The sequence below is a fragment of the Muscardinus avellanarius genome (assembly GCF_963383645.1).
Source record: "Muscardinus avellanarius genome assembly, chromosome: 10".
In the NCBI taxonomy this organism is placed as follows: Eukaryota; Metazoa; Chordata; class Mammalia; order Rodentia; family Gliridae; genus Muscardinus; species Muscardinus avellanarius.
The window spans coordinates 46619904-46645495 of NC_137796.1; the positions used below are offsets into that span (position 1 = coordinate 46619904).

Sequence of the window (25592 nt, forward strand, 5' to 3'; positions counted from 1 at the left end):
CTACCTCCGAGCTACATCCCCAGCCCTATTTTTAATTCTTTCTTTTGAAACAGGGTCTCACTGAGTTGCGGAGGTCCTAAATTAGCCGAGGCTGGCCGTGAACCGCGATTCTCTTGTCTCAGTCTCTCAAATGCTGGGATTGCAAGCGTGCGCCACCACGCCCCGCAATCCCAGTTATTTGGGAGGCTGAGGCAGGTCAGGATCCCAGTCTCGATGACAGCAAGATCCCATCTCAAATAAATAAATAAACGGGTTTGTAGCTTGTGTTTTGGAGGACAAGGCCCTAGTCACCCCCCTCTCGGGCCTCCCCCACTAGGGTTTCCAGGAGCCTGGCCTGGGGGCCACACCCCGAATCGGAGGGCAGGTGCTGGGCGGGGGCTCCCGGGCCTCGCGTCGGCTCCCCGGCTCCGCGGAGGTCTGCGCCGAGGCCCGGCCCGGCCGTGGGGGGCGCCGCAGTCCCGGCCCGGCCTCCGGCCCGGTCTCCCGCCCCGGCCGGGCGCCGCCACGTGGCCGCCGCGAGCCTCGGTCGCGGGCCCGCACCCGGCTGCGCCCCTCGGCGAGGCCCGGCCGCGCGGGCGGACCACCTCCGCGTCCGCTCGGTTCTGCGGCCGCGACCCGGGCGCCGCCGCCGCCGCCGCCGCCGCATTCCAGAGCCGCAGCGCCGTCTCCTTCCTCGCATTCCTGCCCCGCAAAGGAGTCCCTGCGCCGCCGCCGCGCATTCCTCGCGCGCCCCGGGCGGCGGCCCGCCCCGGCCCGGCCCGGCCCCGGCGGCATGCGGCGGCGCTGACGGCCCGGCGGCATGCGGCGGCGCTCCCGGGCGGCGGCCGACGACGCGGCCGCGCTGCTGGCGGCGCTGGCCCTGCGCGAGCCCGCGCCCGCGCCCGCGCCCGCGCCGCCCGGCCCGCGCGCAGACGCCCCGGGCCGCGGGTGGCGGGCGCCGGGGGACGAGGCCCGCCGGGCCAAGGGCGGCGCCGAGGCCGAGCGCGCGCGCCGGGCCAGCCCGGGCCCCGACGGCGGCAGCGCGCGCTCCAGCGGCATCAGCCTGGGCTTCGACCTGCGCCACGGCAGCCCGCGCGGCGCGGGGCCCGGGCCGCCCTCGGCCGGCAGCGCGCGCTCCAGCCTGTCCAGCCTGGGCTCGCGCGGCTCCGCGGGCGCCGCCGCCGACCCCGAGCCGCCGCCGCCGCCGCCCGGCCGGGAGCGCGGCCCGAGCGCGGCCGAGCGGCGGCTGGAGGCGCTCACGCGGGAGCTGGAGCGGGCGCTGGAGGCGCGCGCGGCGCGGGACTACTTCGGTGAGCCGGCGGGCCGGGCGCGGGGGCGCGGCTCGGGGAAGCCGGCTCGCCCTGCCCTCGCCCGGCCTCGCTGGCGCACCTGGGCTTCGTGAGCAGAAAGGACGCGCCGCCCCCGGGGGTGTGGGCAGGACCTGGGAGGCGGGTGCCCGGGCGCCCCGGGCCCGCCGGACCGAGGCTCTGGTGCTGGGAGTGTCTCGAGGTGGAGGAAGCGCAGGACCAAGCCTGGCGCAGGGGCTGCTCTGCTCCGGGCTGTGTATGTGGGATGTATCTTTTTTTTTTTTTTTTTTTCGTCCTGGGGATGGAACCCAGGGGCATTTTACCTCCAGGCGACACTCCCAGCCCCCCCCCCCCCATTCTAATTCTTTATTTTGAGACAGGGTCTTACTGAGTTGCAAAGGGCCTCGCTAAGGAGCCGAGGCTGTCCGCCAGCGCGATGCTCATGTCTCAGCCTCCCATATTGCTGGGATTACAAGTGTGCGCCACCGACCCGCCTCCTGGGATGTATCTTAAAGGAATCCTGCTTCACTTACCTTTGCAAAACCCACCAGTCTCTGACAGCCTCTATTTCCCAGTCTCTTCCTGGCCCCCTTAACTTTTTGCACAAGACTTAGTGGGAAGTGGGGTCTGTGTAGCAGAAATATCTTAGGGCTGGGGAGAGAACACCCCTCCCCCCCCCCCTTGATAAGCAAGGGGCCGAGGCTGTGGAGGGGGCGGGTGGTTATCAAGCCGAGGACTGGCTCTCCTGGGGTTTCTGTCTTTCTTGCATTCAATGGGGCTAGCAGCTCTGGACTTCCTTGAACTGGATCCTGACAGCTGAGGCCACTATTTTGCAGGACAGATGGGTCACTCCAGGCAGAGGGAAGAAAGTGAGCCAAAGGAGGACAGCAAGAGAGAAGCTAGGTGTGCTAGTGTACACCTGGAATCTCAGTACTTGGGAGGCTGAGACAGGAGGAGCCCAGGGTTGAGGCAAGCCTCAGCAACTTAGACCCTGTTTCAGCATAAAAAATAAAATAGGGATGGGGTTGTAGCCCAGAGGCAGAACACCCCTGGATTGAATCCCCCTACCATACAATTAAAAAATTATATATTAAAAGGGCTGAGGATGTAGCTTGGAGGTAGAATACCCTTGGATATCCCAGTACCCCCACCACCTAAAAGGAGGCAAGTGAGGATGAGAGAAGGTGCCTCCTAGAGGTGGCAGCCCAGGAGAGGCCTGTGGGTATGAGCACTTGTGAGCTGAAGTTGCCTCTCATGATGGAGGCCCAGTGAGAATCTGAGGTTTGGCAGGGGGATGAGTGAGAGGCCGTTGCTTCTCATGCCAGGCGGGTGCCAGGAGCAGATCTGGCCATCTTCTGAAGAGTACACCCTGGAGTGCTCTCTTCAGGGAGGAGTGGTTGTGATTTTCTGGCCCCTCTGCGTTGTAGAGTCTGGGTAGGGGTGAGCCTGTAGTGCTCATGGTCACCCAGATCCTTAGTCTTTGTGTGACTCTGGAGTCCCAGCAGGTAGTGTTGGAAGTGCGGTGCCGATGTGGAAGGCTGTGGGGCGCGGCCAGCCCTTCTGAAGAGGAGTTGGTGCTCACATGGGAGCTTGAGCCGACTGATGGGTCTTTTTCCCCTCAAGAGAAAGAAATTTAGGCAACATTTCTCTGGTTCCTGAAAATACAGAAACTGTTTGCCTGAGATGTGTGGTTCTAATGACATTTGTGTTTTTTTCTGTGGTACTGGAGATTGAACCCCAGGGCATGCTATCTCTGAGCTACACCCCAGCTCGCCCTTTCTCTCTCTCTCTCTCTCTCTCTCTCTCTCTCTCTCTCTCTCTCTCTCTCTCTCTCTCTCTTTCTTTCTTTCTTGCAGCACTGGGGACTGAACCCAGGGGCATTCTACCTACAACGTACACCCCAGCTCTATTTTTTGTTGTTGTTGTTGTGGTACTGGTGATGGAACCCAGGGGCATTCTACCTCCAAGGTACATTCCCAGCACTATTTTTTAGTCTTTTTATTATTTATTTATTTATTGGTGGTACTGGGGTTCCTGGAAGCCCTTCTACCTTGGGACTACACTCCCAGACCTATTTTATACTTTTTTATATTTGGAAACAGGGTCTCTTAAGCCAGCACAGCTGGCTTGGAACCTGCGCGATCCTCCTGTCTCCGCCTCCCAAGCGTGGGGATTACAAGCATGAGCCACCACGCCCGCTTAGTCTTTAGTTTTGAAACAGGGTCTCACTGAGTTGGGAAGGGCCTTGCTAAGTAGCTGAGGCTGCCTGTGAACCATAATCCTCCAGTCGCAGCCTCCAGAATGGTGGGATTACAAGCGTGCTCCACCACGCCCAGCTCCCAGCCCTATTTTTCATTTTCTTTCTTTCTTTCTTTCTTTCTTTCTTTCTTTCTTTCTTTCTTTCTTTCTTTCTTTCTTTCTTTCTTTCTTTTTGTGGTACTTGTGATGGAACCCAGGGGCAGTCAACCTTCAAGTTATGCCCCTAGCTCTGTTTCTTTTCTTTATTTTGAAATAAAGTCTCACCAAGTTGTGGAGGGCCTAAGTAGCTAAGGCTGGCTGTGAACCTGCAGTTCTCTTGTCTCAGCCTCCCAAAGTATTGGGATTACAAGTGTGGGCCACCAAGCCTGGCAGACTTTTTTTTTTTTTTTTTTAAGGGAAAACCATCTTAATTTTATTTATTTATTTATTTATTTATTTATTTATTTATTTTGGTGGTATTGGGGGTGGAACCCAGAGGCTTTCTACCTCCAGTCTATACTCCCAGACCTATTTTATATTTTATTTGGAAACAGGGTCTCACTAAGTTGCCGAGGCTGGCTTTGAATTTGTGCAATCCTCCTGTCTCAGCCTCCCATGGGCAGGGATTACAAACCTGTGCCAGCACACCCAGCGTGTTTGTTATTTGTACTGGGGATTGAACCCAGAGGAATTCTACTTCCAAGCTATACCCCTAACCCTTTTTTGTTTTTGAAACAGGGTCTTGCTAACTTTCTGAAACTGTCCTCAAACCTGTTAATTTCCAGTCTCAGCCTCCCAAGTACTGGGATTACAGGCATGTTTTACCACACCTGGCTCATTTGGCTTATTTTGAGGTGCAGAAGTAGCAGTTTCTAGCTGGTCATGGTGGTGCACACTTGTAATCCCAGTACTTGGGAGGGTGAGACAGGAGGGTCGCAGGTTCAAGGCATGTGTGCGCTAATTTAGCGAAACTCTCTTTCAAAAGAGGAAAAAAGGCCTGAGGGCATAGCTCCATGGTAGAATGCCCTTGGGTTCAATCCCCAGTACCACCAAAACCCAAACAAACAAACAAGAAACAAAAGTGGCAATTTTATATAGTTCAACCTGAATAACACAGTTTTATAAAAGTCTAGGTAGCATGTGCTCCTCTAAGCTCTGCAAAGCCTCATACATAGAATGTTAGTCTCTTCACCATCCCTCAGTGGCCATGATGCCAGCTGGCCTCTTGGTCCGCTCTGCCATTCATGATGTCTTTTGAACTTTCCCGCCCCTCCTTGCCAAGTTCCCCTGCCATTAGCCTCAGGCCTCCGGAACCATTTTTGCTTTTGTGGCCAGCTGCCCTCTCTCCAGCCACCCACTCCCAGAGCCACACCCTGTCTTTACCTCCCTTCTGCAGCCTTCACTGTGACTGCAGACTGTCTCTAGTTCTCTGGTCTCTCTGCCTAGCAGGGCCCTGGCTCCCAGACAGTGTGTCAGCACCCTTTCCTGCTGTTCTGCCAGGCTGTGAGGGGCTCTGAGGAAGCCCCTAGGACCATAGCAGATTTTTAGTCTTCAGCTGTCTTCTCTCCATTGACTCTTTTTGTTTGCCTATAAATTTGTACAGCGTCTTTCATTAAGAAGAAAATTAAAAAAAAAAAAAAAAGCAGGGCACAGCGGTACATGTTTGTAATCATACTTGGGAGGCTGAGGTGGGAGGATTGCAGGTTTGTGGCCAGTGCAAAGTAACTTGGCTAGACCTTATTCCAAAATAAAAAATAAAATAGGGCTGGGGTTGTAGCTTAAAATGCCTAGGTTCAGCAGGTATGTAAGTGGCACACGCTTATAATCTCAGTACTTGGGAGGCTGAGATAGGAGGATCACAGGTTCGCTTCTAGCCTCAGCTACTTAGTGATGCTTTGCAATTTAGTGAGACCCTGTTTCAAATAAAAAATAAAAATAGGGCTGAGGGTGTAGCTCAGAGGTAGAATGCTCCTGGGTTCAACCCCCAGTATGCCCCCTCCACAGCCTCTGAGTTTAGTCCCCTGTGCCACACACAAAGGGCAAAAACAAGACACTTATGCCTACACTGTCTCTTCAACCCTTTCATCTTCCCATCCCAGTGTCTTGCTGAGTCAGCTGTGCTTATTCATCTTCCAATACCCCTCAGCCCTCTGCTGTTCCTCTCTCTTAACTGAGCAAGCTCTAGAGCAGGGTGCTGTGACACTAGGACCCGCCCAGCTAGCGGTTCCAGTTCTGCATCTCACTGCGGCCCAGCCCTGCGGCTTTGCTTTACTTAGAGCATATTTCTTCCTTCCTTCCTTCCTTCCTTCCTTCCTTCCTTCCTTCCTCTTTCTTTCTTGCCTTCTTGCCCTATTTTTTATTCTCTATTTTGAAATCGGGTCTCACTGAGTTGCAGAGGTCCTCACTAAGTAGCTGAGGCTGTCCGCGAACCATGATCCTCTGGTCTCAGCCTCCCGAATGCTGGGATTACAAGCATGTGCTACCATGCCCAGCTAGCATCCTACTTCTTAACTTTTTTTTTTTTTTTTTGCGGGTCTGGGGATAGAACCCAGAGGCATTTGACCTCCGAGCTACACCTCCTACCTTATTTTTTATTCTTTATTTTGAAACCGGTCTCACTGAGTTGCAAAGGGCCTCACTAAATAGCTGAGGCTGTCTGTGAACCGCAGTCCTCTTGTCTCAACCTCCCAAATGCTGGGATTACAAGCGTGCACCACCATGCCCGGCTCTTAAATTTTTTTTATTATCTTTTTTTTGTGTGTGTGCACTGGGGATTGGACCCAGGGACATTCTACCTTCAAGCTACAACCTCGGCCCTATTTTTTAATTCTTTATTTTGAAACAGGTTCTCACTAAGTTGCAGAGGGCCTAAGTAGTTGAGGCTGGCTGCGAACCCAGATCCTCCTGTTTCAGCCTCCCAAGTACTAGGGTTACAAGCATGCACCACCAACACTTGGCCTTTATTATTATTATTATTATTATTATTATTATTATTATTATTATTATTATTTGTGGTACTCAGGATTGAACCCAGGGGAATTCTACCTCTGAGCTACATGCCCAGCTCTATTTTATTTATTTATTTATTTATTTATTTATTTATTTATTTATTTTTGTGGTACTTGTAATGGAACCCAGGGGCATTCTACCTCTAGGCTATACCTCCAGACCTGTTTTATATTTTATTTAGAAACAGGGTCTCACTAAGTTGCTGAGAGCCTCACCAAGTTGCTGAGAGCCTCACTAAGTAGCTGAGGCTGGCTTTGAACCTGAGACTCCTGTCTCTGCCTCCCAAGTACTGGGATTACAAGCATGCAACACTATGCCCGGCCTTTACTATTATTGTTATTGTTATTATTATTTGTGGTACTCGGGATTGAACCCAGGGGCATTCTACCTCTGAGCTACAACCCCAGTCCTAGGGATGGAACCCAGGGCTTTTGACCTCTGAGCTACACCCCTTGTTGTATTTTTTTTTTTTTGGAAACAGGGTCTCACTGAGTTGCAAAGGACCTCACTAAGTAGCTGAGGCTGGCCATGAACCACGATCATCCTGTCTCAGCGTCCCAAATGTTGGGATTGCAAGCATACACCACCACCCCTGGCTGTTTTTATTTTGAAACAGTCTTACTAGGTTGATAAGAGTCTCACTTCTTGCTAAAGCTGTCCTCGACCTTGTGATCCTCCTGTCCTAGCATCCCAAGTAGTGGGATTAAAAGCAAGCATGCACTACCGTACCTGGCTACTTTTTTTTTTGTCGTGGTACTGGGGGTGGAACCCAGAGGCTTTCTACATCTAAGGCCTTCTACCTCTGGGCTATAGTCCCAGACCTATTTTATAGTTTTTTTTTTTTTTTTTTTTTTTTTTTTTTTTTTTTTTTTTAGTGCTGGGATTGAACCCAGGGGCATTCTACCTCTGAACTACACCCTCAGTGCTATTTTTAGTCTTTACTTTGAAACAGGGCCTTACTAAATTGCAGAGGGTAAGACATCAGTACCCTGCACAGAAATGGAGACTCCAAAACAGAGAACAGAAAGGGCAGCCTCACTAAGTAGCTGAGGCTGGCCGTGAACCTGCAATCCTCCCGTCTCAGCGTCCCAAGCACTGGAATTAGAGGCATGTGCCACCATGCCTGGCTACTTCCTAATTTCTGAGGTGCCTCATGATCCTGGTTCTCCGTGTGTGTGTGTGTGTGTGTGTGTGTGTGTGTGTGTGTGTGTGTAGCCATGCACAGTGGTGTGTGCCTGTAATCCCAGCTATTTGGGAGGCTAAGGCAGGAGGATCACATGTTAGATGCCAATCTGGGCACCCAGCATGACCCTGTCTCAAATTTTTTTTTTTAAATTTTGTGGTACTGAGGGTAGAACCCAGGGGCTTCATACCTCTGTGCTACACTCCCAGACCTATTTTATATTTTATTTGGAAACAGGGTCTCACCAAGTTACTGGGAGCCTCACTAAGTAGCTGAGGCTGGCTTCGAATTTGTGTGATGCTCCTGTCTCAGCTTCCCAAGCACCTGGGATTACAAGCATGCGCCACCACGCCCGGGTACTCCAAATTTTCTTTCTTTCTTTCTTTCTTTCTTTCTTTCTTTCTTTCTTTCTTTCTTTCTTTCTTTCTTTCTTTCTTTTTTTTTTTGTGTGTGTGGTGCTAGGAATTAACCCAGGGGCATTTTATTTCTGAGCTACATCCCAGCCTCCTTTTTTATTCTTTATTTTTGAAACAGGATCTAAGTTGTGGAGGGCCTTACTAAGTAGATGAGACTGGCCAAGAATCTGCAATCCTTCTTTCTCAGCTTACTAAGTACTGGGGTTACAAGTGGGTGTCACCACACCTGACCAATTTTTTTTTTTCGATACTGGGTATGGAACCCAGGAATATTCTACCTCCGAGCTATACCCTGAGCCCTATTTTTAGTCTTTTATTTATTTATTTTTTTGCGGGTCTGGGGATGTAACCCAGGGGCATTTGACCTCCGAGCTACACCCCCTGCCCTATTTTTTATTCTTTATTTTGAAACCGGGTCTCACTGAGTTGCAGAGGGCCTCACTAAGTAGCTGAGGCTGTCCGCGAACCATGATCCTCCAGGTCTCAGCCTCCCGAATGCTGGGATTACAAGCGTGCGCCACCACGCCCGGCTAGTCTTTTATTTTTGAAACAGGGTCTCACTGAGTTGCAAAGGCCCTTGCTAAGTAGCTGAAGCTTTTTTTTTTTTTTTTTTTTTTTTTTTTTTGGTGGTGGTGCTGGGGTTCCTGGAAGCCCTTCTACCTCCGGGCTACACTCCCAGACCTATTTTTACATTTTTATTTGGAAACAGGGTCTCCTAAGCCAGCACGTGCGGCTGGCTTCGAACCTGCGCGATCCTCCTGTCTCTGCCTCCCAGGCACGGGGATTACAAGCGTGCGCCACCACGCCCGGCGAGGCTTTTTTTTTTTAAACTGGGGATTGAACCTGGGACATTACACCTCTCAGCTACACCTCAGCCCATTTTAGTTTTTATTTTATTTATTTATTTTTATTTATTTATATATTTATTTATTTATTTTTGTGGGTCTGGGGATGGAACCCAGGGGCATTCAACCTCCGAGCTATACCCCCTGCCCTGTTTTTTATTCTTTATTTTGAAACAGAATCTCACTAAGTTGCGGAAGGCCTTACTAAGTAGCTGAGGCTGTCCACAAACTGCGATCCTCCAGTCTGTCTCCCAAATTCTGGGATTACAAGCGTGCGCCACCACACCCAGCAATTTTATTTTATTTTATTTATTTATTTTTTTTGTGGTACTGGGGAACCCAGCCACATTCTACTTTGGAGATATACCCTCAGCCCTAAATTTATCCTTCCTTCCTTCCTTCCTTATTTTCGTGGTACTGGGGATGGAACTCGGGCATTCTACCTCTTAGCTACATACCCAGTCCTATTTTATTTTTTATTTTGAAACAGCGTCTCACTAGGTTGTAGAGGGTCTTGCTAAGTTGCTGAGGCTGACCTCAAACCTGTGATCCTCCTGTGTCAGCCTTCCAAGTATTAGGATTACATGTGTGCCACCATGCGTGGCTTCTGCTGAACTCTTGAATCCTTAGACAATAGTAACAAATCCTCAGTATTTGGTACTCTTATGGTTCCCAGGTTAGTGACTGAGTGTTGTTGGCTAACGGAAGTTAACCTGCCCAGTCAGGCAGATGGGTAGCATCAGGACTGGGAGCTGAATGCCTGTCCATCTAACTCCACAGTCCATGGTGCCAACCACTGCTCTTTCCTGCCTCTCCTCCCGCAGGCATTTGCATCAAGTGTGGGCTTGGCGTCTATGGAGCAAAGCAGGCGTGCCAGGCGATGGGGGGCCTGTATCACACTGACTGCTTCATCTGTGACTCCTGTGGTAGGTAACCTTTCCCTGTTCCCCTTGACCCAAATCCTAGGCAGATGGACCTCACAGCTCTGGCCCAGGCTGGGGTGTGGAGGAGGCTGGTCACGGTCTTCCCATGCAGATGGTTGTGACCTGCGCTGTTTGAGGGGCCTGCCCTTCTGGGGACATTTGCTGGGGCCCAGGGAGGAGCCATAGGGCCACTGTGGAATCTTTCGCTGGCTTTAGAGAAAGGCTGCCCTTTCTGTTCTCTGTTTTGGAGTCTCCATTTCTGTGCAGGGTACTGATGTCTTCAGGAAAGGGAGAAGTGAGGATCTGCCACACATCTGGACATGGAGCTAATATTCTTTCTCCTGGAATTTATTTTTTTTTTTTATGCAGTACTGGGTATGGAACCAGGGGCATTCTATCTCCGAGATACACCCCCACCCCTATTTTTTATTCTTTATTTTGAAACAGTGTCTCACTAAATTGCAAAGGGCCTCACTAAGTAGCTGAGGGTGGTGACAAACTGTGATCCTCCTGTTTCAGCCTCCCAAATGCTAGGATTATAAGCATGTACTACAATGCCTGGCTTGGAAATTAATTTTTGACCCTATATTACACATGGTATAAAATATAAATGAAACCCAGGGGTGTTCTACATCTGAGCTACACCCTCAACCATTTAGTTATTATTGATTGATTGACGTTGGAGATTGAACCCAGGAACATTCTACCTCTGAGCCTCACTATACCCTCAGCCATATATATATATATATATATATATATATATATATATATATATATATATATATATATTTTTTTTTTTTTTAAGCAGGGTCTTGTTAGGTTGATAAGAATCTCACTACTTGCTGAGGCTGTCTTTGAACCTGTGATCCTCCTGTCTTAGCCTCTCAAGTACTGGGATTACAGGTGTGCACCATCACGCCCAGATTTTTTTTTTGTTGGGATTGAACCCAGGTTCCTTCTACCTCTGAGCTATGCCCCCAGCCCTATTTTTTATTCTTTGTTTTGAAACAGGGTCTCACTAAGTTGCAGAGGTACCTGAAGTTGGCTGAGAACCTGCAATCCTCCTGTCTCAGCCACCTAAGTACTGGGGTTACAAGTGTGCGTCACCATGCCCAGGTCTTTATTTGTATTTTGAAACAGAGTCTCTCTAAATTTTGGAGGGCCTCATTGAGTTACTGAGAGTGGCTGTGAACTGCCGCTGTGATTACAGGCATGTGTTACCACTCCCAGCTCAAGAGGCTTCAGTTCCAAGACTTTCTTGGCCCAGTCACCTGGGAACCTAGAGATAGGACTGACTGTAGGCTGGGGTTGCTCTAGTGACTCAGGCCTTGTGATTAGCTTGGTTGGGTTGCTCTTGACTTTGGGCTTGTCCTTTGGCCAACTTCTGTCATGGTATTGTGATGTCCCTGTGGCCGCTTAAGATTTCAGTTTCATTTCATTGTTCTGGAGGAAAAGGGAGCATCTCTTCTGGTGGCCGTCGTGGAGCAGGGGAACATCTTTTCCAGAAAGTGCCTGGCAGATATCCTTGAATCTCATTAGTCAGATCATCCCACACATTTCTTCCTGAACCAGTCTCCACTGTGGGGGTGGGTGTGGGAGGGTTGTGATTTGACTGACTGCCTTGCCTGAGTCTCTGAACCAGTACTGTGTAAGGGAAAAGGAATTCAGGCCTACTTAGTGGTGGATGTGAAGGGAGTTCAAGTTTTCCCAAGCACTGTGAGGTGTGAGAGGAGCTGGATTCTGAGTACGACTTGGAGGGGAAGCAGAGAGTTATTTCTGTGAAATAGCCTAAATGTCTCTATCTGGGACTTCCTGGCTCGCCTCGCTACCTAAGAAAGGACATGTGGGAGGTGAATTTTCTGAATTCTGGTATGTCTTAAATGTATTGACATATAATACATTAAAGTGATGTTTGACTGGGAATAGCTTTTCCAATAACTTTTTGTGTGTGGTACTGAGGATGGAACCTAGGGTTATTCTACCTCCAAGCTACACTCCCAGCCCTATTTTTTTTTTTTTTTTTTTTTTTTGTGGTATCAGGGATGGAACCCAGAGGCATTCTACCTCCAGCCCTTTCATTTTATTTATTTATTTTTTGCGGGTTTTTTTTTGGGGATGGAACCCAGGGGCATTTGACCTCCAACTTACACGATGCATTCAACTTCTAAGCCACATCCCAGCTCTTTTTATTTTTTATTTATTTATTTTTGTTTAGAAACAGGGTCTCTCAGCCAGTGTGGTGGTGCATGCTTGTAATCCCAGCATTTGGGAGGCTGAGACAGGAGGATCACGGTTCGCGGACAGCCTCAGCTACTTAGTGAGGCCCTCTGCAACTTAGACCCTGTTTCAAAATAAAGAATAAAAATTGGGCAGGGGGTGTAGCTTGGAGGTCAAATGCCTCTGGGTTTCATCCCCAGACCCACAAAAAAAGAAAGAAAGAAAGAAAGAAAGAAAGAAAGAAAGAAAGAAAGAAAGTCTCTCTAGGCTCCTGAGAGTCTCTCCAAATTGCTGAGGCTGCCCTTGAACCAGGGATTCTTTTATCTCAGCCTCCACGTACTGAAATTACAAGCATGGGTTATCATGCCTGGTCTTTTTTTAAAAATTTAATTAAAAATTTTTGAGATACTGGGGATTGAACCCAGGGGCATTCTGTCCTGAGCTATACCCCCAGCCCTGCTTTTTATTCTTTATTTTTGAAATGGTCTCACTGAATTGCAGAGGGCCTCACTAAGTATTTGAGGGTGGCCGGAAACCTGCAATCCTCCTTTCTCAGTCTCCCAAGTACTGGGATTACAACTGTGCACCACCACACCTGGCCTCTGTTTTATTTCTTATATTGAAATGGTCTCACTAACTTGTGGAGAGCCTCACTAAGTTGCTGAGGCTGGCTTTGAACCTGAGATCCTCCTGTCTCAGCCACCTTAGTACTGGGATTATCGGCATGTACCACCTCGCCGCCTTGTGAACATTCTTGTAGAGTTCACTTTGTGGACATATGTTCTCATTTCTTTTGAGTAAATTCCAAGGAGTGGAATTTCTAGGTCATAGGGTAAGTGTATGTTTAACTTTTTGAGAGACTGCCAAACTATTTTTCAAAGGGGTTGTACCATTTTATGTTCCCAGTAGAAATGTCAGAGAGTTGAGTTATTCAACTTGTTTGCAGACAGTTGGCATTTTAGTGTTTTTTAATTTTAACCTTTCTAATGGGTGATATCTCATTGTGGTTTTAACTTGCATTTCAGTGGTGACTAATGAGGTTAAGCCTCTTATTGTTTGTATCTTGGACATTTATTTATTTATTTGTTTATTTATTTATTTTGTGGTACTAGAGATGGAACCCAGGGGCAGTTCACCTCTGAGCTACACCCCCAGCCTCATTTTGTATTCTTTACTCTGAAAGAGGTTCTCACTGAGTGCAAAGGGCCTCACTAAGTAGCTGAGGCTGTCTGCAAACCATGATCCTCCCGTCTTAGCCTCCCAAGTGCTGTGGTAACAAGCGTGCATCACCATGCCCAGCTGGCATTTACATTTTTTGGGTGAATATTGTTCAGAGCTTTTGCGCTTCTGTGTGTGTGTGTGTGTGTGTGTGTGTGTGTGTGTGTGTGATATATACATATAACTGGGATTGAACCCAGGGTGTTCTACGTCTGAGCTATACTCCAAATTCTATTGTTTTTTTCTTTTACTTTGTTTGTTTGTGTTGTACTAAGGGTGGAACCTAGGTGCTTTTCTACCTCTGACTATACTCCCGACCTATTTTATACTTTATTTGGAAACAGGATCTCACTAAGTTGCTGAGAGCCTCATTAAGTAGCTGAGGCTGGCTTTGAACTATGCGATACTCCTGTCTCAGCATCACAAGTGCTGGGATTACAAGCATGTGCCACCACGCCCAGCTCTTTTACTTTGGAAACAGAGTCTCACTAAGTTGCAGAGGGCCTCACTAAATCACTAAGACTGACTGGGAACCTGTGATTCTCTTGTCTCAGCCTCCCAAGTACTGTGATTACAAGCTTGCACCACCATTACCAGCTCTTGCCCCCCCTTTTTTTTGTGTGGGTCTGGGGATGGAACCCAGGGTCATTGACCTCTGAGCTATACCCCTTGCCCTATTTTTTTGTGTGTGTGTGGTACTGGGGATGGAACCCAGGGACATTCTATCTCCAAGCTACACCCCCAGACCTATTTTTTTTTATTTATTTATTTATTATTATTATTATTATTATTATTATTATTATTATTATTTATTTTTGGTGGTACTGGGGATTGAACCCTTCTACTTCCAGGCTACACTCCCAGACCTATTTTACATTTTAATTTGGAAACAGGGTCTCTTAAGTCAGCGAGGCTGGCTTCAAACCTACGCGATCTTCCTGTCTCCGCCTCCTAAGCGCGGGGATTACAAGTGTGTGCCACCATGCCCAGCATTATTCTTTATTATTTGAAACAGGGTCTCACTGAGTTGCAGAGGGCCTCACTAAGTAGCTGAGGCTGGCCGCGAACCGTGATCCTTCTGTCTCAGCCTTCCAAATTCTGGGATTACAAGTATGCGCCACCACACTAGCTGCCCTTTTTTTTTTTTTTTTTTTGGAGGTACTGGGGGTAGAACCCAGAGGCTTTCTACCTCCGGGCTATACTCCCAGACCTTTTTTATATTTTATTTGGAAACAGGGCCTTACTAAGTTGCTAAGAGCCTCACTAAGTAGCTGAGGCTGGCTTCGAACCCGTGCGATCCTCCTGTCTCCGCCTCCCAAGCTCAGGGATTACAAGCGTGCACCACCGCGCCCGGCGTCAATTTTTTTAATTCTTTATTTAAAAAAATTTTTTTTTTTTTATTTTTGGTGGTACTGGGGTTCCTGGAAGCCCTTCTACCTCCGGGCTACACTCCCAGACCTATTTTTTTATACTTTTTTATTTGGAAACAGGGTCTCATAAGCCAGCGCGCGGGGCTGGCTTCGAACCTGCGTGATCCTCCTGTCTCTGCCTCCCAAGCGCGGGGATTAAAAGCGTGCGCCACCACGCCCGGCTAATTCTTTATTTTGAAATAGGGTTTCACTGAGTTGCCGAGGGTCTAAGTAGCTGAGGCTGTCCGCAAACCGCGATCCTCCAGTCTCAGCCTCCTGAATGCTGGGGTTACAAGCGTGCGCCACAACACTCGGCTTGCCCATGTTTTTAAAAGTGGAAATTGGCCGGCTGTGGTGGTGCACGCTTGTAATCCCAGAGCTTGGGAGTCTGAGACAAGAGGATCTCACAGATTCAAAGCCAGTCTCAGCAACTTAGTGAGACCCTGTTTCCAAATAAAGTATAAAATAGGTCTGAGAGTATAGCCCAGAGGTAGAAAAGCCTCTGGGTTCCACTCCAGTACCACAAAAAAAAAAAAAAAAAAGAAAAGAAAGAAAGAAAGAAAGAAGAGCAGAAATCCATCCTTTTTTGTATGTGTGTGGTACTAGAGATTGAACCAAGGGATGTTCTACCTCTAAGCTATACACCCAGCCTTATTTTATTTTTTTATTGTATATCATTATTATTATTATTATTATTATTTTGTGTGTGTGTGTGGGTCTGGGGATGGAACCCAGAGGCATTCAACCTCCAAGCTACACCCCCTGCCCAATTTTTTTATTCTTTATTTTGAAACAGGGTCTCACTGAGTTGCAGAGGGCCTCACTAAGTAGCTGAGGCTGTCCGCGAACCACGATCCTCCAGTCTCAGCCTCCTGAATGCTGGGATTACAAGTGTGCGTCACCATGCCCAGCTTTATTTTTTATTTTAAAATAGCTTCTCAGCTGGGTGTGGTGGCACATGCTTGTAATCCCAGCATTTGGGAGACTGAAACTGGAGGATCGCAGTTCGCGGACAGCCTCAGCTACTTAGTGAGGCCCTTTGCAACTCAGTAAGACCCGGTTTCAAAATAAAGAATAAAAAATAGGGCAGGGGGTGTAGCTCAGAGGTCGAATGCCGCTGGGTTCCATCCCCACACCTGCAATAAATAAATAAATAAACAAACAAACAAACAGCTTCTCAGCTTGTAATCCCTGTACTTGGGAGGCTGAGACAGGAGGATTGCAGGTCTCAGGGTAGCCTCAGCAGCAGTGAGATATTCATCAACCTATGGACACCATTTCAAAATAAAAAAGTAAAATAGTGCTACTTGGAGGTAGAATGCCCCTGGGCTCAATCTCCAGTACCACATACAGACACAAAATAAACAAAACAGGGGTCACTAAGGTGCTGAGGCTGGCCTGGAACCTGTGGTCTTCCTGTTTTAGCCTCCCAAGTACTAGGTTTACAAGCATGTGCCACCATTTTCAGACTGTTTGTCATTCATTGAATTTATTTGTTTGTTCTGGAGACCAAACCCAGGAGTCCTCTACCACTACCACTGAGCTACATTTCCAGCCCTTTTTATTTATTATTTTTTGTCTTGAGGCTGGGTCCTGTCTTGCTCAGTTGCTCAGGCTAAATTCTTCTTGTGTTATATTCCTGCCTCAGTCTCTCAGGTACCTGGAATTATAGTTGTATATCACTCGCTGTACCTGGTAATAACCCTAATATTTTATTACTTACTATTGTGGTACTGGGGGTTGAACTCAAGGACATCTATGTTTGAGCTATATCCCCAGCCCTATTTTTGTTATTTTTTATTTTGCAACAGGATCTCACTAAGTTGCTGAGGCTGACTTTGAACCTGGGATCCTCTGGTCTCAGCCTCCCAAGTACTGGGATTACAGGCATGCAGTACCATGCCTGGTTTGTAAATAATCTTGAGAAAGGAATCTAGAATGAGAGCTCTCTGCCCTTTGTTTGCAAGATGTGCAGAAATATGCAAGAATCGATGGAGAATTGTTGCCTAATGATATATGTAGTCTACTCCCACCCCTGTCCACATGCTAGGGATTGAACCCAAGACTCCATGTATCCTAGCAAGCACTTTGCTGCTGAGCTACACCTCAGCCCTACTTAGGCCTTTTTTAATTTCTTTCATCAAAGTTTCATAGGGTAAGGCCGTACAACAATCTTTCCTAGCCGGGCGTGGTGGCGCACACTTGTAATCCCCGCGCTTGGGAGGCTGAGACAGGAGGATCATGTAGGTTTGAAGCCAGCCTCAGCTACTTAGTGAGGCTCTCAGCAACTTAGTGAGACCCTGTTTCCAAAGAAAATATAAAAAAGTTCTGGGAGTAGAGACCAGAGGTAGAAAGCCTCTGGGTTCCACCCCCAGTACCACCAAAAAAAAAACAATCTTTCCTTAAGTATATCCTTTAGTGTTTCTTTCTTTTTATTCTAAGTGTAGTTTTAAAAATTGTGAATTTAACCTGAGCAAAGCGGCACACATGTAATCCCAGTTCTTCCAAAGCTGATACAGGAGGATCATAGGTCTGAGTCCAGCCTTTGCAACGTAGGCCCTCTGCAACCTAGCGAGAGCCTGTTAAAAAATAAAAAGGTCTGCCGGGTGTGATGGCACATGCTTGTAATCCCCGTGCTTGGGAGGCTGAGACAGGAGGATTGCGCAGGTTCGAAGCCAGCCTTGCTGGCTTAAGAGACCCTGTTTCCAAATAAAAAATATAAAATAGGTCTGAGAGTGTAGCCTGGAGGTAGAAGGGTTCCATCCCCAGTGCCACCGGAAAAAAAAAAAAAAGTTCTGGGGTACCCTGTTAGACAGCACTGTTCTCTCAGATGTTCTGCCTAACAGCTGTGAGAAGATTTAGTAGTCAGTTTATCCAAACCACTCACTTTTTCCAAAGTAGGTTGAAAAATCTCTTCATTTACTTGAACTCCACAGGCTTCTGATATACCGATGTGTGACACAGTTATGGTTATGTCACTTGTTCTAGAGACAGAGGAAGTAAAAGTCCCCCAGGGCCAGACCAACACGGTGGGTTGCCGCTGGAGAAGGGCGAGCACCGTTGGGCTGTTCTCTCCACATCCTTTGCTGGGTGTTTGGAATCGACTCCTCTCCTCTGCAGCACCTTTTCCTCTCTCCTTCAGTTCGGGTGTGTGTTCCCTGTGACACTGGCAGCAGTAGTAATTTTCCACCTGGAGAGAAGCTTGTGGTCCACGATGCTCCAAGAATGAATTTCCAAGTGTTTGTCAGTGAGGAGAGCAGAGGCTGTGGCAAGAGTGTGTTAGGGTTGCATTTTCAGAGCAGCGGTCTACTTCAGTAATAAAGGGAAAATATCAGCAAGGAAAAATAAACAATAAAAAGATCTGGAGTATAGCTCATAGGTAGAATGCCTCTGGGTTCAATCCCCAGTAAATACACACACACACACACACACACACACACACACACACACACACACTTTTTTTTTTTTTTTGCGGGTCTGGGGATGGAACCCAGGGGTATTTGATCTCCGAGCTACACTCCTACCCTATTTTTTATTCTTTATTTTGAAACAGGGTCTCACTGAGTTGCGAAGGGCCTCACTAAGTAGCTGAGGCTGTCCGCGAACCACAATCCTCCAGTCTCAGCCTCCCAAATGCTGGGATTACAGGCGTGCACCACCACGCCCAGCATTCCACACACACAGTCTTACACACTCACGTACTCACAAACTCAAATACAGTTTGTGAGTTCATTTACCCATTGTTTGTTGCTAGAATATAAAAATGCACTTGGAAATTTGACTTTCGTATGCTAGCTTTATATCCTACCATTTTGCTAAACTTGTAGTAGTAGATTGCTTATGATTTTTCTGTACAACATAGGCATGCCATCTGTGATTAAATATAGTTGTACTTCTCCAAGCTAGTAAAGTGGTACACTCCCATAATCTCAGCATTTGAGAGGCTAAGACAGAGGATCTCAGGTTCAACATCAGCCTTAGAAACTTAGTGAGACCTTGTTTCAAAATAAAAATGAAAAGGGCATGGGGGAGTAGTTTAGTGGTAGAATGCCTCTAGATTCAATCGCAAGTACTATATATACATATATGTGTGTATGTATATATATGTACATATATATGTGTGTCTCTCTATTCTTTATATATCTCTGTAGACAACCTGTTATCTGAGTTTTGTTAATAATAGATTAAAAATTTTTTTGAATGAAAAAAAGTATATATTTTGGTACTGGGGATTGAACCCAGAGACATTCTACCTCTGAACTACATCCCCAGTCCTATTTTATTTTTTTGTTTTGAAACAGGATCTCACTAAATTGCTGAAGGCCTCTCTTAAGTTGCTGAGGTTGACATAGAACCTACAATTCTCCAGTTGCAGCTTTCCAAGTACTGGGATTATAGGTGAGCACCACCATGCCCAGTTGAAATTTTTTTTATTATAAGTATTATCATAATATTAAAGGGAAATTTAAAATATACCCATAGCCAGACATAGTGGTGCACACCAGTAATCCCCAGTACTTGAGAGACTGAGGTAAGAGGATGAATCACAGGTTAACAATCAGCCTGAGCAACTTAGTGAGACCTCATTTCCTTTTTTTTTTTTTTTTTTTGCAGGCTGGGCATGGAACCCAGGGGCATTTGACCTTCGAGCTACAGCCCCTGCCCTATTTCTTTTTATTCTTTTATTTTGAAACTGGGTCTCACTGAGTTGCTGAGGGCCTCACTAAGTAGCTGAGGCTGTCCCCGAACCGCAGTCCTCCAGTCTCAGCCTTCTGAATGCTGGGATTACAAGCATGTGCCACCACGCCTAGCCTCTCATTTCTAAATAAAGAATAAGAGCTGGGAATCTGGGCATGGTGGCACACGCTTGTAATCTTAGCATCGGGAGGCTGAGACAGGAGGATCGTGCAGGTTTGAAGCTATTCTTAGCTACTTAGTGAGGCCCTTTTCAACTCAGTGAGACCCTGTTTCAAAAAATAAAGAATAAAAAATAGGGCTGGGGTGTAGCTCAGAGGTAGAATGTCCCTGGGTTCCATCTCCAGTACCCAAAACAAAACAAGAAATAAGAGCCGGGCGTGGTAGAACATGCTTGAAATCCCAGCATTTGGGAGGCTAAGACAGGAGGATCACGCAGTTTCAAAGCCAGCCTCAGCTACTTAGGCCCTTTGCAACTCAGTGAGACCCTGTTTCAAAATAAAGAAAAAAAAATAGGGCTAGGGATGTAGCTCAGAGGAAGAATGCCCCTGGGTTCTATCCCCAGTAATTGCCAAAAAAAAAGAAAAAGAAAAAAAGAAAAGAAAGAATAGTGCTGGGGGTGTAGCACTGAGGTAGAAGGCCCTTTCATTCCCAGCAATACACACACGTGCACACACACACACACACGCACAACATCCATAACTCAGCTTCTCATCTGTTGGAGGAGAGTACTGGGGAGGGAAGCTGGGCTCCATGTCTGGTTCTAATATTCTAGGAACCCCTTTCTCATCCCTCGTCTCACAGGGAGACGCCTTCGCGGGAAGGCATTCTACAACGTGGGAGAGAAAGTGTACTGCCAGGAGGACTTCCTGGTGAGTGCATGTTTTGCTGTGGCGGGGTGAGAGTGACAGCAAGGGGACACCCTCCTGACTGGGAGACCTGAGACCAGGGGCAGATGCTGGCTCTGGACACATGGCATCGTGTGTCTCCTCCTAGTACTCCGGGTTCCAGCAAACAGCTGACAAGTGTAGCGTGTGTGGACATCTCATCATGGAGATGGTGAGAACCCCCAGCCTCCTGGAGCCCCTCTGAGGATCCCGCCCTCTCACCTCTTCCGGACCTGCCAGGGGCTTGGAGCCAGAGCCCCTCCCAGAGGCTCTGCCCAGCCTCCCGCTGCGCTGACCCTTCAGTGCCTCCCACCCCCAGATCCTGCAGGCCCTCGGCAGATCCTACCACCCGGGCTGTTTCCGGTGCTCCGTGTGCAACGAGTGCCTGGACGGAGTGCCCTTCACTGTGGACGTGGAGAACAACATCTACTGTGTCCGAGACTATCACACGTGAGTTGCTGGTGCTGTGGAGCAGATGTGGCCGCGCCGTATCCCTCGCTCTCCTGGGAGCGTTCCTCTGGCCTGTCTGCTCTTCACTCCTGGTCCTTTCCCTTCTGGCTCCTCTTGCGTGCTCAGTGGTCGAGGCAGGACACAGTCTCTGCCTTGCACTGCCCCTCTCGTGGGTGGCTCAGCCCCGTCCAGCCTTGCCTTTGCTTGCACAAGCCCCTCTTCCTGGTGGCCAGGACCCTCCTGCCTGCCCTGCCTGCCATCTAGTCCTCTGGTGGTTGGGCTGAACCTCTTCTGCCTGGTGTGGGGCTCAGATCACTGCAGATCTTTTTTCCTGCCTGTCTAGATAGCCAGTCTGCTCCCCTGGCCGTGGCTCCAGGCTCAGGGCTGAGCTCTGACCCTGTGCTGCTGCCTCTCTCGGGATTAATGCTGGCCCCATGTCCCCAGTACTCAGCGTGGAGCCAGGTCTTGCAGAGGTCTCATCAAGGGTGCCCCAAACCTGAACTTTGGGGCAGGGAACTCAGAAGGCATGAGCTAGATGACAGGACAGAGCCTGCAGCCATTCTATAGAAGGCAGAGGGTGGAGGTGAACTGGGAGCCATGTAAAAGGCCAGTATCTAGAAAGCATGGCCGAAGCTGCTCCCCCACCCAGGGCGTCCATTACAAGGAAGGGAGGTTGGGCCGCGTCATGGGCTCTCCTGTGCTGGGCCTGTAATTGTGCACTTGGTCTCTGTTATTCAACTTGTCACTTCTGCTTTCCTTTATTCTTCAGGGTTTTTGCACCAAAATGTGCCTCCTGTGCCCGTCCTATCCTCCCTGCACAGGTAGGAACTGCTTATCTCGAAACCTCAGATGCCTGGCCCTTCTAGCCTCTGCCTGTCCTGCCTGGTCTGCCTCAGATCCTGGGCCGCAGTGGGAGGGATGAGCAGGTGTCCCTGCTCTACATCCCTCAGAGCTAGAGATGTGTGTTGCGCCCATGCCTGGGGGCAGTTGTCCCCTGACATGGACTATAGGAAAGAAGTGGACTGATGCTTGGCTGCCCCACCGCAGCCCTCAGCTCCTTCTCCATGGTAGCTCTTCGCATCTGTTCGGCTCTCAGATTGAGATTAGGTGGGTTGGGGGAGAGGTGGGGAATGGGTGGTCTGTGCAGCAGCCTCGTGGGGCACAGTGGCTCTCTTTGTCTTCCCCCTGAACTACATTTGTCACAGTGCGGGGGACAGGGTGAAGCGGGGCCAGCAGTGATCTTTCCCCCTCCAGAGAAATGGGGATAACATGTCCACGCATGGACACCAGGTGATGCTCTTATGATGAGAGAGGTGTGCGTGCTGTCAGCTGCAGCATGGATGGTGCCCGAGGCACATGCACACCCATTCGCCTGCACCTGCTGATGCCTGCCACGGCCCCGGGAAGCACCAGTCTGTGCTCACGGGTGTGACGAGCACACGCTGGGTACATGGGTGCTCTTGCCCACAGTTCACCCTCAGTCCCCACTGCTTATCATGTGTGAATCTATCTCTTCTTCCAGGGCTGTGAGACAACCATCCGAGTGGTGTCCATGGACAGAGACTACCATGTGGAGTGCTATCACTGTGAGGTGAGCCGGAGCCCCAGGGACGCTGGCAGTGCTCCCACCAGCCCTTCCCCCGGGTGTTCTGCAGACCACCTCCTCTTTTAGGGCTTCTGCTGCACCTACATATCTTCCGTGAGCCCCTCCCTTCTTTTCAGGACATTCTCCTCAGCCCCTGTTTTCTCATTTATTCAAGTATTTACTCTTCACATATTTATTTGTTATTTATGTGGGAGCTGGGATTATAACATAGACAGTTCCTGCTGTCACAGGAGAGATGTGTACTATGCAGTGTCCACTCAAGATGATGAGTGCTATTGAAGGGATTGTCAGAGCATAAAAGAGGCCTTGGAAAATTAGGGAAGGCTTTCTGGAGGAGGTGGGATACCAAGTTGAGATTTGAAGGTAGAATAAGAGTTATTTAGGAAGGCACTGAGAAGGACATTTATTTTTATTTTATTTTACTTTTTTTTGTGGTACTGGGAATTGAACCTAGGAGCATTCTACCCCTGAGCTGCATCCCCAGCCCCATTTAATTTTTAGTTTTGAGACAGGGGCTCATGAAGTTGCAGAGGGACTCACTAAGTTGCTGAAGCTGGCTTTGAACCTGTGATCCTCCTGTCTCAGCATCTTAAGTACTGGGATTGCAAGCTTGTGACACTACACCCAGCCTATTTTATTTTTTGGTGGAGAGTACTGAGGGTTGAACCCAGAGGCAGTCTACCTCTGAGTTACACCCCTAGTCCCTCATTTTTAATTAAAAAAAATTTTTTTGGTGGTATTGAGGATGGAACCCAGGGGTATTCTACCTCTGAGTTATACCCCAGGCCTATTTTTTATTCTTTCTTTTGAAATAGAGTCTCATTAAGTTTCAAAGGGCCTCACTAAGTAGCTGAGGCTGGCCAAGAACCCAGATCCTCCTGTTTCAGCCTCCCAAATGCTTGGATTACAAGAGTGTACCACTATACCCAGCTCCAATCTTTTTTTTTTTTTTTTTTTTTTTTTTGGTACTCGGAGTAGAACCCAGTGGCTTTTCTACCTCCGGGCTATACTCCCAGACCTATTTTATACTTTATTTGGAAACAGGGTCTCACTAAGTTGCTGAGAGCCTCACTAGGTAGCTGAGGCTGGCTTTGAACCTGTGCGGTCCTCCTGTCTCAGCCTCCCGAATGTTGGGATTACAAGCATGCGCCACTATGCCCAGTTACCTAGCTCTTTTTTTTTTTTATTTTACTTTGTTGTGGTACTAAGGATTGAATTCAAGGACATTCTACCACCAAGTTACCCCCCCCCCCCAGCCCTTCCTTATTATTTTGTTTTTAAACAGGATCTCACTAAGTTGCTGATAGTCTAAGTTGCACGGCTGGTCATGAATCTGGGGTCCTCTGGTCTCATACTCCTGAGTCCTGGGGTAATGGGTGTGCATCATGGTGCCTGGTGTCACTGAGGTTTTCAAGGGACTATTTTGACTTAAGTCTGTTTCTGTGAGAGCAAAACCACCTTCACTTGGCTGCTGTTCTTGCCCTCCCTCCCCCTACGTGTGTGTGTGTGTGTGTGTGTGTGTGTGTGTGTGTGTGTGTTTTGCTGAAGATGGAACTCAGGCATTCTATTTCCAAGCTACATCTTCAGCCCTATTTTATTTTATTTTATTTCATTTTATTTTTTAGCAGGTTTTATTTTGGTGCTTGCCTATAATCCCAGTACTTGGGAGGATGAAACAGGAGGATCACAGGTGTGAGGCCAGTTTCAGCAACTTAACAAGACCCTGTTTTGAAAATAAATAAATAAATAAATAAATAAATAAATAAATAAATAAATGACAGGTATGGTAGCACATACCTGTAATCCCAGATGGCTTGGGAGGCTGAGACAGGAGGATCATAGATTCGAGGCCAGTGCATAGTAACTTCGTGAGACCCTGTTGCAGAAACAAAATAATAAGAATAGGGCTGGAGTGTAGCTCAGAGGTATAACTCCCCCAGTCAGCTTTAGTCTCCATATGTCCCTCCCCTGAAAAAGGAAAAAAGTTTCTTTTGGCTGTGTTAGAGGTTTCCGTCCATGATTGGCTGGACCTTTGGGCATATTCCAGGCCTGCATGTTAGCAGTTAGGAGGAGGAATAAGGTGCTCTCATACTTGGTAGCTGGAGAATCCAAATGTCCAGTAGACTGTTACTCTGTCACCAGGAACATGGAGGCTGTCTGGGCCCATAGATGGCAGCTGCAGCCAGCGGGGGAACTGGGGCCTTCCAAGGAGGGCGGTAGAGGAAGAAGAAAACCCCAAGAGTACCGGCACTTCGGGGACTGCAGTGGGGAGGCAGAAGAGAGTGGACGAGGTGTGGGAGGAGGACAGAGCCTCATGGAGAGGGGGGATATCTGCAGAAGGAGGCAGTGAGGTGCCTTGGTGGGTTAGGTAGCCCAGTGGGAGCAGACATTCCGTCAGGGGACTCAGGAGGAAGGATGAGGAGCTACGGACTGCAGAAGAGTTACGGCTCCCGGCACCCAGAGGGCTCTCTTAGAGTCCCTCTGCCTCCATGGCCGTCCTAGGGTTCACTGAGCATAGTCCTTAGCCTTAGGCTGAATCCGAGAGTGAGGGAGCAATCCATCTGCTACAGAGGCTCTGGATGAACTGGGCTCCTCAGGCCCCTCTCTGGTGGAAAGCAGCGGGGCCCAGTTAGGAGGAGACCTGGGCCTTGAGTATCTTGAGACTTAAGCTTGCACCTCCATGACAGCAGCCCAGCTCCGTTACCTGTGCTGTGGGGCAGGTGTGGGTCCTAGGGCTGTGGGTCATGAGGTCAAGCTGCAAGGCCTTTTAGCCCTGGCTGCTGCAGTGGTGAAAATGGCAGGAGAGGGTCATGGAACAAACTCCTCCTTACTTGCTGGCGTTTCCAGTTTCTTCCCCTCTCTCCTCTTTCTCTGTGCTGGGGCTCGAGTCTGGGGCTCATTCCCAGGCAACTGATGCTGCGCCTTGCAGAGTGCCAGCCATAGACTTCACCGTGCTGTCCAGACCTGCCCTGCCCTAACTACCGTAATATGCATCCCTTGTTTACTCTGGGGTTCCCTATGTTCTCTCCTAGGACTGCGGGCTGCAGCTGAGCGGGGAGGATGGACGCCGCTGCTACCCCCTTGAGGGCCACCTGCTCTGCCGCCGCTGCCACCTGCGGCGCCTGGGGCCCGGCCCACTCCCCTCTACCACTGTGCACGTCACTGAGCTCTGAGCAGGGGCCAGCTGGTCTGGAGAGGGAGGGAGGGTCG

General features: G+C 48.7%; 1 protein-coding gene across 1 annotated transcript; it reads left to right on the plus strand.

The window, feature by feature from the left end:
- Positions 1 to 799: 799 nt before the first annotated feature.
- On the plus strand, positions 800 to 25555 carry WTIP (WT1 interacting protein; the record flags this gene model as incomplete). The annotated part of the gene is made up of 8 exons (XM_080703551.1): positions 800 to 1289; positions 9802 to 9903; positions 20244 to 20311; positions 20436 to 20498; positions 20646 to 20776; positions 21546 to 21597; positions 22299 to 22367; positions 25415 to 25555. 8 exons carry the CDS (start codon positions 800 to 802, stop codon positions 25553 to 25555), a joined length of 1116 nt encoding a protein of 371 aa, XP_080559677.1.
- Between the last annotated feature and the right edge of the window lie 37 nt (positions 25556 to 25592).